We start from the raw sequence: 20,357 nt of genomic DNA, 5'->3' as shown, positions 1-20,357 counted from the left end.
GTGGTGAGCCACAAATGAGTGTGCAGCCGAATACCTCTGCTCTCAGCCAGGGGATTCTCTGCTCAAACTGGCAATTATTCCATTCGGGAGGGACCAGGAACATTAAACCAGCTGAAGCATCATTCCCTGCCCTCTGAGAGGGAGGAGAATGGGACTGGAACACCGCGAATGCATGTAACCACAGCCAGAGTTATCCGTGCCCCCAGCTCACCTTCCATGATGGATATGTGAACAGCTCTCCTTCGAGTCCTGGGGACACTGCTGAGTCTTGGCCCATGAGTGATGGAAGGGCAGCTGCGGCTAGGAACCAATCCTGCTCTGTAGAGAAAGAAACGAGATGAGCACAACACCAAGGGACTAGTAAAAGGAAACCAAGCGAGAGGCAGAAGAGCCAGGCAGCTGTGCTCTCCTTAGCAAGCCATGAAGGAGTTTGGTGCAGAGCCGTCAGGCCAGGCGTGGAGAGCCCAGATACAGGATGTGTGCACCCGCAGCTTCGCGTTTGGCTTCTTTCCTGAGCTCTGCAGGGTCTGGATGCTGGGAGCTGAGAGTGGTGTTTCAAACAAGTAATTATCTCTCCTCCCCACCCCCCCAGCACTGGAGTCCCCCCACCTCATCATACCAGATAGAAAACAACCTCATTACAAAACTGCGATGGACATGAGTCTCTTCCAGAGATGTGCAAAACTACGTCTTTGCAGCTCACCCTGCAGGCCCAGCAAACCAAGGCACCTTGTTCTGCTCCCCAAGGCTCAGAGGAATCCTGGCTCAGAAGGGGCAGGCCTGGGCGCAGCAGACATCTTCGAACTGCTGCTTGTTCAGCCCCATCAAAAGCACGGAAATGACTGGGAGCAAAAACTCCACTCTGAGCTTCTGGTAACAGAGCAGCAGTGTCTCTGCAGAGATACAGGCAAAGCAATTCTCCCCCAGAGCAACCACCTCTCCTTGGCAGGCAGTGCTGGGGAGGCCTCAGCTGAGGCTCAGTGATGGCTGGTAGGAAAAGAATAACCCATGAAAATATCAGCAGATACTTTTAGCAACAGCTGGATGGACACACGGACATTAAATCAATGAGTTTGCTTGCCATGATGGCTTTGAGCTAAAATCCTTAGCCTTCCTCAGGCTAAGCTCTCAGTGTGGTTTTAGACAAGACTAAAGCTGAGTCAGGTGGTCTGGTTTTTAGTCTTTTAGGAGCAGCAAAGGCAGATGCTGGGAAAACCTTTTGCTTGGTGCACATACTGCACAGAGGGCCTGACTGACAACTGGGCGATTGTGATACACGTGTGTAATGCAGCTGAGAAGCAGCTTGCAGGTATTAGATATATTATATTTAGGGCCCTACCAAATTCACACCCATTTTGGTCAGTTTCACGATCATGGGATTTTTAAAATTGTAAATTTCGTGATTTCACCTATTTAAATCTGAAACATCACAGTGTTGTGACTGTGGGGGTCCTGACCCAAAAGAGGCTGTGGGAGGATTAGAAGGTTATTGCAGATGGTCGCAGTGTTACCAGCCTTACTTTTGTGCTGCTGCTGGTGGGGCGCTGCCTTCAGAGGGTAACAGCACACAAAAGTACACAGCAGTGGTGAGAAAGGCTCACAGTGTTAGGAGCTATTAGGAAAGGCCTAGAAAATAAGACAAATGATCCTAACCACCATATAACCCCACTTTGAACATTGTGTCCAGTTCTGGCTGCCCATTTCCAAAAGGACACAGTGGAACTGGAAAAGGTTGAGCAAGGGTACACAGCAGCTTCCATATGGGAGAGACTATAAAGACTAGGGCTGCTCGACTTGGTAGAAGGACAGCCGAGGGGGGCTGATATAGGGCTGCACAGTTATGACTGGCGTGGAGAAAGTGCACAGAGAAGTGTTATTTGCCCTTTTCCCACGATACAAAAACTAGGCATCACGTAGTGAAATGAATAGGCAGCAGGTTTAAGAGAAAATATGTTCTCCACACAATAGATAATTAACCTGTAGAACTCACAGCCATGGGATGCTGTGATGCCCCAAAGTATAGCTGGGTTCAGAAAAGAACTAGGTAATTTCATGGAGGACAGGTCCATCAATGGCTATTAGCTAAGATGGTCAGGGATGTAACCCCATGTTTGGGGTGACCTCAAACCTCTGACTGGCAGAAGCCATCTCTCTCCAAAATTGCTCTGTTTTGTACAGTGTCCCTGAAGCTTTGGCACTGGCCACTGTCGGAAGACAAGATACTGGGCTAGATGGACCATTGGTCTCACCCATTATGGCTGTTCTTATGTCCTTAATGGCAAAATTTACATTGACTTCAATGGGGCCAGGATTTCTCCCACTGTCTAGTCACACCAGCAAAGCCCATTAGCAATATATTTAAACAAGCCACTGGGATCTGAAACACCACACTCAGCCGAAGAATCCAACCCAGTGCTAGCGCTGCCCGAGTACCAGACTGCAAGAAGTGCTCAGTGTTACCGCAAGATGAAACAGAAGTGAACCACTTTCCTTTCCAGCAAACAATGCCCTTTTACTACCAACCCTCTGCTCAGGAATGGTACGCCAGTGATATGCACCCTACTCGTGCAGGAAGCAGCTTGAAAGAGCACTTGCCACGCTCTGGCTAACTATAGGATATTCCCAACGCTCCAGGCGGGACTGAAATCAAGGTGAGATGTTGTAGATCAATGCACTTGTGTCCATGACTGTGCTATGAAGCTGCTGATGGTACTTACCTGTGAATTTCTGGGGGCTCCCTCTTGATCTTGGCACTAGATTCCATCACTTCTTTTGCAACTCGGCCACTGCAAGTGGTTCAAGAACAGAAACAGGGCAAGAACTGAAAAAGCATTCTGGCTACTGCCAAGATTCTTCTACTGCTCTGATAAACAGTCACCCCTTTGCCCTCGCCCTACTAAAACAGTACATCCTTCAATAGAACTCTATACCTACCCAGTCTCACACACAGGAACCGAGCACTGTGGGCAAACAGCCTCCAAACGGAGAGGAAAAGACAGACATTTGCTAAAAATGAACAGGTTTGGGGTTCCCAGAAGGGCAGCAACCCTTTCGGTCACGTCCTGTTCTGCCTCCTGGAATGCCACATCCCACGAGAGCGGAATTTAATTCTCCTCTGATGTGTAGGAGTCTGAACATCAAACCACAGGGATCACTCCACACTGACGCCCGGGGCGTGAGAACAGAATTTGACCCAATGGTTCCACAATGTTTGGAGCCTCTTTACAAATCTCTAACACGTGGCTGCATCCCACACTTTGATCGCTCATCACAGCCTGCTAAAATTCAGCATCTAAACTTCTGCTTCAGATGCAGGAAGAAACACCATCTTTTAGTAACTGGGATGTTTCAACATATTGTTATATTTTTAAAAATGAGCTGCAATTTTCTCTCTCTCTCTCTCTTTTTTGGTCTGTTGAGGTAAGAGGGGTATAAGGGATAAAATCAAGAATAACATGTAGCAAAATAAAACAAAATCCAAGGAAATATAAAAGGATGGTTAGGTTACTTGGCTACCTGGAAATGCTTTGATACAAAAGTCTCCTGCGACAAAGGAGTTTCTTTTCAGAAAGACATTCAGAAAAGTCTTGTATTTAAGCAGTCAAGAAGCTGCTACATCCACCACCCAAAGGAGCGTCTGAAAATATATCTAGTAACTGCTACTTACTGTCATTATTTACCTGTATCGGAACCGGCTTCCTTTAAAGAACAAGTTGCTGCTGGATACTGTGCGGACCTGGCTTGACTTCTCCAACCTGAAATGACACCAAGAACATGGAGAACCCTCCACAAATGGGTTGGGCTGTGGCAGGTCAATGCCTATGGATGTAACATGGCTCGCTGGCCATGTTTTATCAAAAGCACAGCCCTGGCCTTTGGGGTGCAGCTGATTCTATTAAACGATCGACCAGTGCCCATGACAGATAGTGCCTTCCCTGCCACGGCCCCTACCACGCATTCTCAGCTTCCAAACTCAGGTGGCAGCAGAAGCAGGACCCTGAAAAACTCTCCAAAATCCACACGCACTCAGTGAGGGTGTTAGGATCTGGACAACACCAACTGCCATCAAACAGGGAGCAGTTCTGAGCACCCCCAGCCCCCAGGGAATCAGGCCCTTCAATAGACAGTTACACCATGTTACTTGCAAACGCAGCTGAAATTGCCAGTCTGCTCTGCTTGTTCAGAGCCAGCTCCCTCCCCGCATCCCTGGGGTGCTGGAGCATGGAGCTGACGGCAAACCTTTAGGTCACTTGTGACACAGGGCTCAGCCCTGAGCTCAAGGGAAACAGCCAGCCCACCTCATTAACACAGCCCTGAATGGTAACCATGTAACCTGTGGCCCAGAGACACTGCCACTCAGGGTGGGAACTGAGGCCTTCGGGATCACTGCAGCCCCACAGCACTCTGCGTGCCACACAGTTACACAGGCACGGTGTGACCAGACTGTCCTCACACCACAGCTACACAGTCTCTGCCGCAGACGTTCACTAGAACAGCGCACAAAGGAAGCAACTTCTCAGGGGTGTAGGGACGACACAGGCACAGCTGGACTGTGCAAGCTGTTAACAATGGAAGTCGAACCTGCACTGGCGACAGGGAGTTCTGCTTGCCCAAGCGCATTACAGCCACACCCGGCTCCCTGGCTGCCTGCACAAGTGGCTATATTCTGGTCAGAGCTCGCCTGGGAGAACCCCCCTCACATGGGGGAGCTATATAACTGCCTCCTCCCACACCTGGCACAGGGGGGAGGGCGTGGGAACGTCCCCAGAAAGGGAGGGGTGGAGTGGTGCTCCACAACACCTATCCTGCAGGGGCACAAACTGGAGCAGGTCCCCACTCGGGAGCCCGCTCCTCTCAGTTCTGCTCAGGCACGGGGAGAATCCGGCTCTCTATCCTCCCCACCCCCCCGAGCAAACTTACTTTGGGCGCAATCCACTTCCCAGGACCTAGCCCAAGTTCCTGTGATGAGCTCTCCAGGGACAGGGGGATCCCTGCATCAGAGCGTGCACACTGCTCCAGCCTCACACTCTGCTCCCATGGTCTCTCCCCACAGCAGCAATGGCAGATCCATTCATGCAGTGCCGGGTGCACCCTCCAGGCCTCGCTCATCTGAATTCTGACCCCGACCCCCACTGCAGGCAGGGCTCACCCTTCCAACCCATTTCGGGGAGCCACATGGTCCTGCCACATCTGGGTCAGTCAGATGAGCTGGCGGGGGGATTCACTATGAACAGGAATGGACACCACACTGGCTCTTCAATCTACTTCCCATGGCACGAGAGGCCATTCACACAGCTGCCACGGCGTGAGAAAGCCGCACAGCTGGAAGGCTTTGCTCTTCTGTTCCATGAAGACTATTGCATATTTTGGGGGGAAAATGACGACCTTTTGCAGGTTTTTGCCCCAAAGCAGAACTGCTCTAAAGTGAAAAACTGCAAAATCAACATCAGAATCCTGATTTCACGACATTTCCTGAAAACAGGCAATATGCATGGAGGAGAAATCAACACCCCCTCCTGGATCACGTATGAACACGCAGGAAGTGCCGTCCACAGAGAAAACGTCTAGTCTACAAAATGGCCTGTACAGCAAATAACCCTTTCATTGCGCCGCTGGAGCCTGAGGAGCTGGACAAAGAAATGCCAGCATAGCCTGCCTGGGAGTTTAGTTCGTTAGTGATGTTTCTATGGCTTCTGTATGTAAGTGTCTAGTGAGCTCTGGAACCTGCTGAAGGGTTGCTGCCAGCTTATCTTATACCCGCGCTTGTCAGGGTGGGGTGGCTTGTGGGACATCCCCATATATTCCAACTTGAAATGATTTAACTATCACTATCTGTGACCTCGATTAACCCCAAACCATCACAGGCAAGGAACTGCCCAGAACAATGGGCTGATCCCAGGAGATGCTGAGCACCTGCCGAGACCCTGCAGCTCCCACCACCTCAGAGAGCATTTGCAGCTGCTCGGCTCCTCCCAGGACTGGGCCCAGATCTGCTCGCAGGACGGCCCTGCTATTAATGGGATTTCGCTGTCACTGTGATCTCTACAGGAGGGTCCATTGCTTTAGCACAAAGCTGGGTATACGCTTTCACGCAACATTACTGAAGTGTTTTCAGAATGTTCTCGTGATGGAGCTTACTGGAAACGCAGCACAGTACAGTGAACTGGTGCGGTCGCAGAGCAATGAACGCCTTTCCCCGAACCACTGGCCTCACCACTTCTACAGCGTGCAAGGAAGGGACTGCAGCCCATGTTGGCTCCCTGACACACAGCACAGCTGGGCAGGCCTGCCCCTCTGCCTTTCGCTACCCCTTCCCCGGGGGAACGAACAGCTGCTTTTACTCTACTGATAACTGGTTTGATTGAATTGATTGAACCTTTGTAGTCAAAACTTTTTTCCACTGAAGGAGGTGGGTTCTTCCACCTTTTTACTGACAGAAGCAGAAGATTACATTTTTCAGGCTTTGTCCATCACAGATGGAAAATGTTCTATTTCAATTACTGAACAAACATTGAGTTTTGACAAAAGAACCAAAACTGAGTGAAAAAATTCATGGACATAAAATTTTTCTTCCTTTTCTTCCAAACAATTTTCACAGAATGTTCAAAATCCATTTTTGTACCAGCTCCAGTTACAATCAGGAACAGCCTTGACCTGGAAACTTAAATCCAACCCTTCGTCCTCACCAAATGTCAGGAATTTGAATTCCCAGGTTCCATCCCATCCCTACAGGTTCTGGTGCAGATCCAAAGGTGGGAGGCATCTGATTCAGACTAGAGATAGCATGTGGCCAGCCCAAGATGGCAAAAATTTCATAAGAACAGATCATCTCACAACAGCTGCACCATTCAAGGTGGTTTTTAAGAATGTCATCACTCTGTTGGGTGCCCTCAAACCCAGCATCTGACCCCCATCCTGCAACCACCGAGCACACTGCTGCACCTGCCAGCTCTGAACAGTCCCATTAACCCCCAGAGCTACTCCTACAATCAACGTATGTTAATGGAACTGCTTGTGACAGTACGCCAGATACTTGGCAGAAAGCCTGGGCAGGATCAGGCCCCACTTCTAAGGTGGATGAGAATACTGCCTCTTGCCCCCAATCTTCTTATAAGAAAATGGTAACTGGAAATGGGGCGAGGAGCTGTCGCTCGGCAGGGAGTCTGCACATCCCCGAGCTATCACTATGTGATGAGCTCCAGAAACAGTTCCAGCTATTTGTGGCTTATCCTCAGGCAATAGCAGCTCACGAGGGAGCAGGTGGAGGCAAAGAGCCAGTGCTCTCTGGCAGCCACGTTCCTTTCATTCTCCCATTCTCCAATTGATCTCACAGCTCTGACCAGATGTAACTTTTAGCAGCAGCAGCAGACAGGAGTCAGACACTGACTGAGAAAGGTAATGAGACAGCCAAGATACAGAACACAGTGAGATCAGATAAGTGGCTTACACAGGACAGTAGCACAGAACGGGAAGGACTGCTAAGAACTTGAGTTCTAATTATACCTATTCACACCCTCACATCATTCACACCCTCCGCGACATGACACATTTCCTGAACTTTACCCAAGCACCCAGAAAGACCTATTACAATGAGCTGCTCTTTAACCCTTTAAGATGCAGCCCTTTGAAAGAGAACTTGAGCTCAGACAGCATCGCCAGCGCAATGGGCACCCGGAGGAGGGAGACATGGAGAGTCTTTTTTAGGTGGCGATGTAGGAATATTTAAGGCGAGAAGTTATAACTAGAGAAATGCTAGTAGAGGTTTGAGTAGCCCCAGCTGGCATTCTGCCATGCTGCACAGTCACAGATACGCAGGACACAATGAACACAGGCATCACATGTCATCATCAGGCCAAGCCAAGAACACTGCATCCCACAAGACAAGTAACAAGATTCTGTGCTTGGTTTCTGCGCAGGCTGAAACTATCCGGCATATTAAGAAACTTACCAGAACCTCTGATTGGGAGGATGCTGAGCACACAGATCACTCACTACCTGAGGCAGCTTGGCACCTTTCTAGATGAAATACATCAAAAGCCCTGAGGGATGACACCACTTGCTCCTCAGTCATCCCAAGAGAATCCAGCATTACCCCCACTGAGCAGTAAATAGACATTGCAGCGTGAATGAGACCACAGTCCGTTTTAATGGGTGCGTAATCCACCTGTTATTTACCACCACTATTAGTCATAACAAGAAGTTGTAAAGCAATATAGCAATTTCATTTCATGTTCATGTAATGAGACATGAGACCTGCTGATTGCAGCTGCTGATTGCAGTATTCCCAAAGTGAATACATTGCACTTTATCTTACATCTCACTGATAAAAATAGACTGCTTTGTACTTTGTAATGAGTTTTATTTTAAAGTAAAACAGAAAGCAGTGTGGTGAAACCAAAATGTTCTATCTGATGTCTTACTGATTTATAGATAAGTGACTTCTTTTATACCCTGACTCTTTCAAGATCAAACTAATTAATCAAAAGAAGAAAGGAACAGAAAACTGACCTATTTTCCCAAACAAGCATCCCAGAGAGTTCCGGTTTTGTAAAGGTGCAACAATTTCTACCCTAAAGCTGTCCCCACTTTTCAGCCCCTGACGGGTGCTCTCCCTCTCCCCTTTGGAAACAAGGAATGTCTGTCTGGAGTGTGCTGAATTTGGTGACAAAGCACTGTACGTTTATGTCACAGGACTGTAATTCTTCAGTTGTATACTGAACGTTTTTGATTTCACCCAAGAAAGCTGACACAGTATGATCCCTGCTTCTTCCAACAGTTGTCCTGTCCTCGCCAATGCAATTTCAGAAACTCTCTTTGGGACAAAACTAATGACAAACTCTTGAGTCCTGAGATAATCATATATAAAAGAGCAATGTGAGACAGACTATCCCAGTGCTCTGCAGTCTGCTTTGAGGAGTTCACTTTACAAACTCCCCGTCGGGTCACTGGGTGGGAACTAAGTGGTGCACCGGGCTCATGCTGCCCCTTTCCCTGGGGCTTGTTCCATCAGTGGAAGCTGCCTGCGTTCATTCAAGGGCAGAGCTAGGCCTGCATCATTTCACAGCGAAGGACCCAAGATTACAGTTTTTACTGAGAACACGCATTAAACCCCCACGCGAGACTAGGTCTATAAATTAAAGGCTGTTCTATCTGGCTGGGGACTGATATGGCTCATCACCATAACAGCTGAGCGCCTCACAATCTTTAATGGATTTTATCCTCACAAGTCCCTGTCGCTCCCTATAGTACAGTGGTTCCCAAACTTTAACAACCTGTGAACCCCTTTCACTAAAATGTCAAGTCTCGCAAACCCCCTCCTAAAAATGAATATTTCCAGGGATTTTCTCCTTTACCTGAGGATAAAGTATAAAAGCGGTGATCTCGGAAATATAACATTTGTTTTTACGACATGCTTATTACACACTATTTAGTATTAATTATTTATCATTACAGTATTTTTATGACGTTATGAAAATGGCAACACTCTTCCAAGATCTCTCTTTTGTAGCTTGTATCACTTTGAACAAGCCTTTTATAAGACAAGGCTCCTATGTTTCATCAAGGAGTATCAGATGTGAAATAGCAGGAAGGTATTTAAGAAGCCAACTCAGAGTTCTTCCTACACAAGCATTCAGGTCTTGAGCAGTCCAGGCAAATAACGCACGTTACACAAAGCTTAAATTTGTTCTTCATAATAATTTAAAAACAATACTAGCAGCCCTTAATTTTAAAAACAGCAAAAAAAATCCACCTCCCTTTCCATTTCTTATAAGGAGTCTTGAAGTTTATTTCTCCTCAGTGTGATAGATATGCCTGCTTTGATCTGCATAGCTCTTGGAAGTCCAGGGGCTCTGTGTTGCTGGCCCTGAGCTGCCCAGAGTCCCTAGGGACAGCTCTGTCCACCATTAGGGAATTTTTTCCCGAGAACCCCCTGTAACATTTCACGAACCCCAGTTTGGGAACCACTGCTATAATACAGATGGGAACAGAGGCACAGAAAGATTAAGTAACTTGCCCATGGTCAGACAGGAAGTCTGTAGCAGAGATAGGAACTGACCTTGGGTTTCTGTAAAAGCAGCAGAGAATCCTGTAGCATCTTATAGACTAACAGACGTTTTGGAGCGTGAGCTTTCGTGGGTGAATACCCACTTCGTCAGACGCAGGTAGTGGAAATTTCCAGGGGCAGGTATATATATGCTAGCCCCCCACCCCCCCCCACCCACTTCCCCTAGAATGGATATACAAAAACCCTGTAGGCGAGCGACTTTCAACCTCCCTGGCCAGCAGTATGGCAGAACCTAAGGTGCCATCCCTGGAGCAAAAACTTCAAACCAGACTTCAAAAGAAAACTGCTGAGCTTCAGTTCATCTGCAAATTTGACACCATCAGCTCTGGACTAAACAAAGACTGTGAATGGCTTGCCAATTACAGAACCAGTTTCTCCTCCTTGGTTTTCACAACCTCACTATCTCGATTCCCTACGCAGACAGAGGCCCTCATCCTACCTAGACCTGAACTAACCCTCAGTAATCTCTACTTGCAACTCTCCAGACTAACACGGCTACCCCTCTGATACTTGGGTTTCTGGAGTCCCAGGCTAGTACCTCGCCCCCTACACCATCCTTCCTTCTCTATTCAGAAGGGAGAAGGGCCTGAAGTGTCTGATCATGGTCAGGAACACATTTCTTTCAGTTCTTCCCTCTCAGCTGCATTTGCATTAGATGCCTCAAACTTTCTGATACGTAAAATCAATGTAAAAAAGAGAGGTGCCACCGGCCTGATTCTCTGTACTTCCTCTGCCTTTCATGGTTCTGGGCTTAAAGCAGCCATCAGGCAGGAAATGAGAACTCCTCTGCTACTGGAGATCGCACAGGGTGGGGGTGGGGATCCAGGGTGTGCTGGGCTCTGGAGATCCCAGCCAGTGGAGCAGGGAAAGGGAGCTGTTAACCCCCAAGGGAAGCTGTTTCACTTTGTGCCAGGGGCCGGCTCACCCTCCAGCACGGCTATGGTCAGTGGCTTGGAGTCACTGAAGTGCCAGCCCCTGTCTCCAGGTGTGCGGGCACAGCTCTGGCACCACTGGGGATCTGTCCTGTTTATTGTAAGCAAGGATGTGCCTGATCTCTCTGCATTGGGGAGGTTTAGCACTGTATTTGCTGTAGCCAAGCACTCAAAGGCAGGCTCTATCAGCCCGTGGGTCGCGACCCCAAACTGGGTTGCCAGAATGTATCAAGGGGTCCCCTGGGAGGCTGGGAAGTTGGGTCCTGCCCCCAGAGAGGTGGGAGGACATGGGCTAGGGGGTTGCAGCGCCTGCTCTACACTGGCTCCTGTAGCTCCAGTCCCGGGGGACAGGCTGGGCTCAGCTCCCTGCTCCAGGGGGTCACAGTGCTGCTCAGGTTTGACCCAGCCTTCCCTTGGTCATGATGATGGGGGGGGGTGGGGAGCAGCCAGGCCCGACTTGGTCTCTATCAGCTGTTTAGCATTAAAGTTTTAATCGCCAAACAATTAAAGTTTTAATTTCCTGATTAAACTTTTATGGCTAAGCAATTAGCAGTGGAAGTTTTAAATGCTAGGCACTTGGCTGCATTCCAGAACCAGGAAGGGGGCAGCGAAGCTCCCAGTCTGGTGCGTAGGCACCTTGGCCGATGGCAGACCTGCTAATCGTTTTTTTTTTTAAATTAGATGCTCTCATGTCCTGTGACACAGGAGGCAATCCAGGTTGTCCACCTCTAGGGCCACGTTTCTTGCTCCATTACAGTCTATTTCCATTACAGCAACATGGTATTTGTATACATCATCTGTTGTCCTCCTCTTGTCTGTCTTCCACCAGGTCTAAAGCCTGTCCAAGAATACAAGTTTTTTCCTGGGGCATCCTAAGCTACCAGCGTATCCCTCGAGTGGCGGATGAAAGAATCCCAAACACATTATGGGCTGTTCCAAATGTATTGAATAAGGAGCCATGGACCTATGGTTGTGTGTCAGGCTAACCACCCATCCAGATTTAAAAAAATCACAGCTAAGGAAAACCCCCTGAGATCTGCTAAGATCCAGCAGAGCAGGGCTCCTTTCCTCCACAGGGAGGTGAGTGACCTGGGTGGAGGCATGGAAGGAGCTGGTTTGGATTTGAATCGGATTCTGTGCTGCCTTGATGCTATAATCGCATGTTCATACAAGGTCCGTTGCTATGTGGGATTGTATCTACATGAAAAATTAAAAAAAAACTCTAATAATCTTCGTACTTACTTGTAAAAAGCTTGGTTTTCTATCCCACATTTCCAGAGGTGCTTGCACGCTTCTGGTGTTGGAGCAAAATAAGTAAGACCAATTTTCTTTTCCTACAAAAAATTCCACATGGAAACAACTGAGTGCGGTAAGCAGGCGGCATGTTTACAATCTGCAGGGCAGCTGAAATGAAAACAGCTCATTTATTACACCACAGAACATAGAAGAATGTATCTGACTGACTGATCCGACTGGAAATATGTCTGATTTCCACTGGTAAAGACCCAATTAACTGATGCTTGGTGCATCCATATTCCTGTGTATCCAAAAATATATATTTAAAAAGTGCAGGGATTAGCTAACTGTCTCCCATGTGCTGTACTGTACTTAATCCATTTCAAAATCGAAATGTGCACACGCGTTTAGATAACCAGGTCTGACTGGGATGGGCAGGGATAACGTGGCCCTGAGACATAATGCCCCAAAATGCAGTGGGAAGCCCTGTCCTGAGCAGATGACATGGATATTGAACTGGATGTCACTCTACGAGATACCTGGATGGTCTGACCCTTGTAGAGCTGCCCTGCCAGTAAAGTATTGGCACTTGACTGCATTGGTTCGGAACCCAGAATACGTACACCTGAATGTCAAAGCGCTATCATTGGTCCGAAAGGCCATTGTCAGATCTGTGTGTCTTTTTTAAATACAGGTCATAGTCTTCATTTTTATTTTGTAATAAGGGCTGGATCTTGCTCTCCTTGGAGCCAACAGAGATCAGACTCTAACTGTGTGATTACAGAAGGTGCCTGCAAAGCAGAAATAAAAGTTATTACTTAGCCCTGCCTCGAGTGCAGGGGACAGAACTAGATGACCTCTCGAGATCCCTCCCAGTCCTACACATCTCTGATTCCATGATTAAATGCAGCTTCTTAGTTCAGGAACAGACTTCTGGAGCTGTGTTTTATTTTTTCTACCAGACACAATAGCAAATGTTTAATATTTGAGGCAGAGTAAAGACTGTACCTAGTGAGCACTGACATGATGAGAAAATCCACTCACCTCTTTCTGACTTACATATAAACAGAATGTCTTTCCTTCGAATTTCATTTTGGCTACCTCGTTCCTAAAATTACAAAACCACATATGTAACAGACATGTTGCTCATCACCCATCTCACTCTCATTAATGCAGAACCCACACACAGTGGAATTGGATCTGGTAATATGCACAAATTAAGCCAAATTGTTTGTATGAAACACAAAGTTAATCAATAGACTATTTTCAGAACAGTAGTTGGAACAGTGTCAAAGCCATATTTTTCAGTTTGTCTGAAGTGTAACACAGTGATAAGAGGACTCCTGGCTCATAGACAGTGGCTGGAAAGGGGAACGTCTCAGGATGGAATGTGATTCGCAGGGGAATGTCCAGGAGTTGTCTGAGAACTTTGCTTATATATGTGCATTATCTGGATGAAAATATCAAATATAAGATACCACACTGAGCTGATGAGGCCAAAATTTGAGATACAGCGAAGAATGAGGAACAATGCAACCAGATTCAGAGGGTTTGGAGGGGTCTTTCAGGTGACTGGGCCAATACATGGACAATGCAGTTTAATGCAGACAAATGTAAAAAATAATAAGTCTGGGGCAACAAACCAAATATAGAGAGTACATATTACATGGAACAGTCATGCAGCGTACTGACCAGGAAAGGGGTTTAGGGATTATTGTAGAAAAATCCTTGAAGCCATCAGCCCAGTGTGTGGCTGCAGTAAAAAAGGCAAACAGGATACTGGGATGCATCAACAGTGGGATAGAATACAAAGCAAGAGAAGTGATACTGTAAGTGTACATTGCATGGGTTAGATCTTAGCTAGAACACTGCGTTTGGGTTTAGTCACCCTTTCAAAGGAAAATACCATTGCCCTGCAGAGGACAGAATTCAGAGCGCCTAGAGTTAACGTACTGGCAGCATTTAAGAGGACTCGGTTTAACAGACACTTTGTGTATCTGTGAGGCAGGTGGGGTTTGCATTTACATGGCATTTTCCAGACTACTTACCAATTAATGTTTAAGAGCACGACTATTCTATGTTTGTGAGACACTTTCGATGGCTCATGCAACAGGCCAGTCAGGCAAAATGTACCCTTTGCGCCATGCCTAGCCATGCATTCACAGATGTCGTTACCAGGATTTGTGTGTGCAGTCGTCTGACTGCACATGCTAACACAAGGCTTTGCAAATACAGAAAATACACATGCAAACTGTGGGAGTCATCAATTGCTGGAATCTTTAAACACCCACATGTGCACACTGCATGAACCCAATCCCGCACCCACAATGCCCACTGAAATCAGTGGAAGTGCTCCATGTGCAAGAAATGCACGATAAGCCCTATAGATCTCTAGAGTATTTAAAGGGTTAAACGGGCAAGAAGCCCCATTTTTGAGACCAGCCACAGTGTAAGCTCGCTGGGCAGCTCTGCAGAAAGATCTCAGCCAAATATGATGATCCCAGATTTTAAGAAAAGTTCTCATAAAGGAAAGGCTAAAAAGCCTGGGTCTATTTTTATTAACAACAGACACATCAGGGTGTCCTGAAGTGCCCCAGCTCTCTCTAGTGGGTTGGGAACCACATTTGATTAACCAGTGTAACCCAAACAATGTTAAACCAGTGCAAGCCAATTCCTTCTAGACATGGCTTGGCTGGCTGGGGTCCATGGAGCCAATGCAGGTTTAAATAAAGCTGGGGCACAATCATTTAGCGTCTGTCTAGTCACAGTTTGGCCCCATTCATGCCAAACCATCTCTAGGCCTAATTAGCTCAAACTCGTTTCAAACAATGCTTTGAGTCGGCTCTTCAAACATGGTCTCAGCTGTCGGGCTGAAGCGGAACCGGATAAACTTCTCACTCGAATGGGAGAGAGAATCTAAAAGGAATTTACAACTAACAATTAATTGGCAAATTCATTTCACTTCCATTCCCAGGCCCTGTCCTCAAGTGCCCCTTGTATTATGGCCTATATAGGAGAGCTGCTCTGTACCATACACTAAAACATGCAGTTACTCCAGGCAGGGAGAACACTTGTATATTTCTCCTTGTGGGGGGATGAAAAGAGCAAGTTACACAAATTCTCCTTTGGGGGGGAAGTGGCGAAAGGGGGAAGCAAACCCTGCCAGAAAGAGATGTGCCCAGATCCCAGGCTGAACACACACTGAGCGTGAGTCCCACATAGTCAAACCCCATCGCATAATTATTACTAACCATCCAGGCACCTTTGAATAATCCCATAACCATAGACACATGCCATGTTCATAAATATATCCACCAAGCCTCCTATTCTGCCACTAGTTGCTTGAAGCAGGTGACGAACAGTTACTATGATCTGTGCATAAGACAGAGAATAGGGAAGGGAGATTCTGAAAGCGCCTAGGAAACGCCCTGTCATAAACAGATAGCTAAGGGTTAATGTCTCTTTCACCTGGAAAGGGTTAACAAACACCTGACCAAAGGACCAATCAGGAAACAAGATACTTTCAAATCTCAAGGGAGGGAAGCCTTTGTTTGTGGTTTTTGGGTTTGGCTTTGTTCTCTCTGGGTCCTGGACAGGACTAGAGGTGCAACCAGGTTTCTGCCAATCTCCCTGCTACAGTCTCTTATCTATTCAAAACAGTGAGTAAGTAAAAAGGCGGTTATAGTCTTTTAAATTGTTTTTCTTTATTTGCAGATGTGTATTTGCTGGAAGTATCTTAAATTGTATTTCTGCTGGATGTCTATAAGCTAAAAGACCCTGTAATATTTCATCTTGATTACAGAGACAATTTTTATGTTTTTCCTTCTCTTATTAAAGTTTTCCTCTTTTTTAGAATCTAATTGATCTTTTGGTTATCTTGGGTAAGACTCCAGGGAAGGGAGTCTGCACTCACCAGAGAATTGGTGGAAGGAAGAAGACAGGGGGGAGGGAAAACCTGCTCTCTGCGTTTATCTCTTTGTGTTAGATTCACGGAGCTTGAATCTGTCTATCTCTCCTAGTGTACCCAGGGCGGGGAGAATCTGGGAGGAAGAAAGAAAGGGGAAGGGAAATGGTTTATTCCCCTTTGTTGTGAGACTCAAGGAATCTGAGTCTTGGGGTCCCCCAGGGAAGGTTTTGGGGGAGACCAGAGCTTATCAGGCGCTCTACCCTAAGTCCTGATTGGTGGCAGCATTACAGGATCTAAGCTGGTAATAAAGCTTAGAGGATTCATGCTGGTACCCATAATTTGGACGCTAAGGTTCAAATTTGGGAATTATACCATGACACGCCCACTACCCAGACTCAGTCCGTGGCATGCACAACTGGCATTTATGGCAGAATGTAGCCTACCATATTGAGTAAACACTGTGCAATGGGCTCCCCATTAGATTTACTGTTACTTTTAAATCATGAATTTTTAATCACTGAAGAGGCCGTACTGAGCCTCAGTAAAACAGCATGACATTAGTATTAAGAATTATACTCAGATTTTATAAATACACCAAATAAGAGGCAGTAAGAATGATATCAAGCACTTCCCATGTGCAAAGTGCAGCGTGAACATGGCGAACTCACCATCACTCTGCACAGCTGTCTGGTCACCACTGGAACACCTTGCAGTTAGTTCATCGCATGAGTAGTCAGGAATCGTGCACAAAATATTAGTGCAATCGGGCTAACACGCATTGGGGTTTATGGATGTGAGGAGAGGATCTTTGTTCCTGACCAGGTTCTGTTTGGCAGCATCCCAAATGTGTTTCTCTTTCTTTCATGTATATGGTGTGAAATTCACCCCAGCCAGAAAACCCCAGGAGGTGCCTATCTGCATCCTTAAGTTACTCAATGCCTTTAAAAATCTGCCTCTTAAGTCCCAGTTCAATTGCCCAGCAAAGGACACCCCTTCTACCCAGCAAGAGCAGCTCAGCTGGCCACTAGAGGGTCTATGCCAGAGCAAGCAGGAAGAACTCCTCTTTCCCAGTGCTAGATTCTCACTTGGTTTGGGAATGCACCAGAGGCCTTTGCATAGCAGCAAATCCTCTGGCCCAGTGCAGGGGACTCTGCTCCCTCTGAGCTGCATTCTAAAATCCTGCTCAGCTGGCCAAATGCACAGCAGAAATGCATCAGTTCTGCTACCCAGGCTGGAAAGAGAAATGCAGGATTTCCTCTACGGTCCTATGGGAAGCTGCTTCCAGTGGTATAAAGGGCAGGCCTTCTGCCCTGAGGGGAATTTGCCCATTGCACATATTGAGTGTGCGGCAACATGGACTCATTTACACTGTGGGGGAGGTGAAAAGTAGGTACCTGTATATGGAACTGACTGTAAATTGTCTCCTGATATAAACACCTTCCACAGGCTGTTACAAAGCTGCATGTCTTACATATCAAGTGGGCAGAATAGCCCCAATTGATGAGATGCCAGGGTCAAGACACACGTTAGTGCCTGTGATTGGAGATGACCCACAGCATATTAAACAAATGGGACAGTGCCAATCAGGCCATCAAAGCAGGAAGTACAGCAGTGTATGAGACAGACATTTTCATGGGAAGAAGCACCAAGGGGTTGAGAGAAAGCAGGAAGGTGGAGGTGAGACAAGCTTAAGGGTCTCTGACCAGCAGTCTAGGCCCAAAATGTGACCTCCCTCACTCAAGAGACAGCCAGATCTCCATGGCTGAGAAATGACGACTGCAGGACAAACCACCTCTCAAACCTCCGTCAGTGAGAAAAGAGGAGAGGTCTTTTAATTCTCTTCCTAATTATCGACACACTCGAAGACATGTGGCTTGTTACTGGGCTTGCAGTGAACATGCAACTAACGCTAATGACCTGTCCACACCCGCTGACTAACCCTTCACATAAGGGGGTCCTGGAGACAGTCAGCCCTCAGTGAGACTGTGATAAAGCTGGAGTGACTCCAGATTTAAAAAGAGTTATTCTAATTGACGTAAGTATCTCTGAGATCAAAATCTGGCTCGATTAATATAAATATTTCTAAATAAGTTTTTAACAAATGAAATTGCTGGCAGCAGCTAACCCGGGAGGAAGTCGTTATGGGTACAGGACTGTCCTCACACAGCACTGATTTTCTTGTTTTGCTCCTCCAACCATCCCAAACTGGCCTCTCTCTTCTTTTTCCCAACAGGGAATTTCAAACTAAATTCCAAGCACTATTCTTGCATCAGAATGGCCAGACGGGGTCAGACCAAAGATCCATCTAGCCCAGTGTCCTGTCTGCTGACAGTGGCCACTGCCAGGTGCCCCAGAGGGAATGAACAGAACAGGGAATCATCAAGTGATCCATCCCCTGTCACCCATTCCCAGCTTCTGGCAGTCAGAGGCTTACGGACACCCAGAGCAATCCCACTTGTCAATGCCGTTTGTTGGGCAAGTAGCTTTTTTACTCCCCAGTGAATTTTAATGTCTTCATAGAAGACACTGTGAAGGGGATTTTCAAATGTACTTGGTATTGGCTTAACTCTGCTTTCATTTTGGTCAATAGGAGTTTTCCCATTGCTGTCAGTGGGAGGGAAGTTGGGTCAATGCAGAGCTCTTTTCAAAATCTAACCCTAGCGCTCAAGTATACACGTCTACTGTTCATAACGTGCCCTGCCATATTTGAGGAAACACGGCTACTACTATGCTTTGTGCTTGTCCTTCGGACTCATTTCTTATTGCTGCAATCCAGAGAAATATTAAGGTGAGTTACCAGTGCTTGGTAAACGCAGCTTAAAACAAATAAACCCCAGAATGGGTTGAAATGGGGGGAACTCACCATTTGATGAAGTGAATTCTCTTGTTTCCCTGCAGAACAACAAAACCAAAGGGAGTGAAGGCCAAAAATGCCGCATTTCCTGACACATCCTGGAACACAATAAGACTTCATCAAAACGTTGCAGAGCCGGCAAAGTTTACACATCAATAGCAACACTCAGTCCTGAATACGGTGGAGGTAATGAATCTTCCCTCTTAAATTATGCCAACAGAACACTTTTGACAGACCATGACATCCTGCCTACGGACGAGAATCTGCAGGAGCACAAAAAATATGACTGGGCCAGCAGAATTTGTGAGCAGAAAATGCAATCCAACTCCCAGACCCGAGGGACTATTGATTTGCGGTGTAGCACTAGCCAATGAAGAAAGCTCCCGCATATCATCGATTCACTTTCATTAGTAAACTTGAAAACCTGAAATTGTTGGTTGCGCAGATCTGAGCAGCACGGACAAAGGGTCCTGCTGAGCACCATCAAGACACTTTTCAAAGCAATAACTAGTGTCATGGACAGTGCAAGGCAGCAGTTTAATTTAACCATAATGTTTAGGCTCTAGTGAAGGTAACATTAATTGTCTTGGCACTTGTGGAAAAAAACATGTCAACTTTATAAAATACAATGGACAGCAGTAGGTGCTGTGTAAGTCAGACTGAAGGTTTCTTTCGTTTATAAATTGGATTTTCAACCCACACCCTAACCTAAATTCCCTCCAAGTTGTGTGGCCGTGCAGCAGGCTATTAAGGGCCATGCAGACGGGAGCGATGCCTCTCTCCCAGCCCTGCCAGAGCTGCCGCAGCAGGGAAAGGCACCTCTCCCCCATCCCCAGGCTGCTACAGTGAAAGAGGGCTGGGGGGAGTCCTCTCTCCTCATCGCAATCCTGGGGCAGCCTGCACCCCAAACCTCTCATCGCCAGCCCCACCCCAAAGCCCTCACCCCCCGCCCCTCTGCCCTAGCCCCAAGCCCCCTCCGGCACCCCAAACCTTTCATTGCCAGCCCACCCCAAAGCCCTCACCGCCCCACACCCCAACCCTCTGCCTAGCCCCGAGCCCCCTCACACACCCCAAACCCAATTTTGTGAGCATTCATGGCCCACTATACAATTTCCATACCCAGATGTGGCCCCCGGGCCAAAATTTTCCTCCCCCTGGGGTAAGCAATACTGGAGAATATTAGCAGAAAACAACCAGTCAGGGATTAGAAACATACCAGGTAACCAGTAGCCAAATGTTTCAAAACTGAGTGCCTAAAGTTAGGCAGCAATAAAGTTAGGCACCTCTGGTTGATGATTGGCCTGTTTTTTTCTGGGAAGCTGAGCAACTGTAGCTCTTACATGAGTATCATTTGTTCACGTG

The 20,357-nt window shown here is 47.1% G+C and overlaps 1 protein-coding gene across 3 annotated transcripts in view; it reads right to left on the bottom strand.

Moving 5' to 3' along the window:
• The window catches only part of FRMD5 (FERM domain containing 5), a 317,514-nt gene that overhangs the window by 13,892 nt on the left and 283,265 nt on the right, over positions 1-20,357 (bottom strand). For 2 of the 3 annotated variants that reach the window (XM_075069763.1, XM_075069765.1), the window contains exons 8-13: positions 19,005-19,093; positions 13,279-13,342; positions 12,241-12,332; positions 3,681-3,755; positions 2,718-2,786; positions 212-318 (exon numbers count right to left, since the gene is read on the bottom strand). In XM_075069763.1, the coding sequence (XP_074925864.1) occupies positions 212-318; positions 2,718-2,786; positions 3,681-3,755; positions 12,241-12,332; positions 13,279-13,342; positions 19,005-19,093 (496 nt within the window). The remainder of the gene's footprint in view (positions 1-211; positions 319-2,717; positions 2,787-3,680; positions 3,756-12,240; positions 12,333-13,278; positions 13,343-19,004; positions 19,094-20,357) is intronic. The other variant, XM_075069764.1, reaches the window with a different exon arrangement.

Source organism: Chelonoidis abingdonii, chromosome 9 (genome assembly GCF_003597395.2).
Source record: "Chelonoidis abingdonii isolate Lonesome George chromosome 9, CheloAbing_2.0, whole genome shotgun sequence".
Taxonomy (NCBI): domain Eukaryota; kingdom Metazoa; phylum Chordata; order Testudines; family Testudinidae; genus Chelonoidis; species Chelonoidis abingdonii.
Note: the sequence above shows the minus strand (reverse complement) of the source record. Positions and strands in the feature narration are given on the sequence as shown.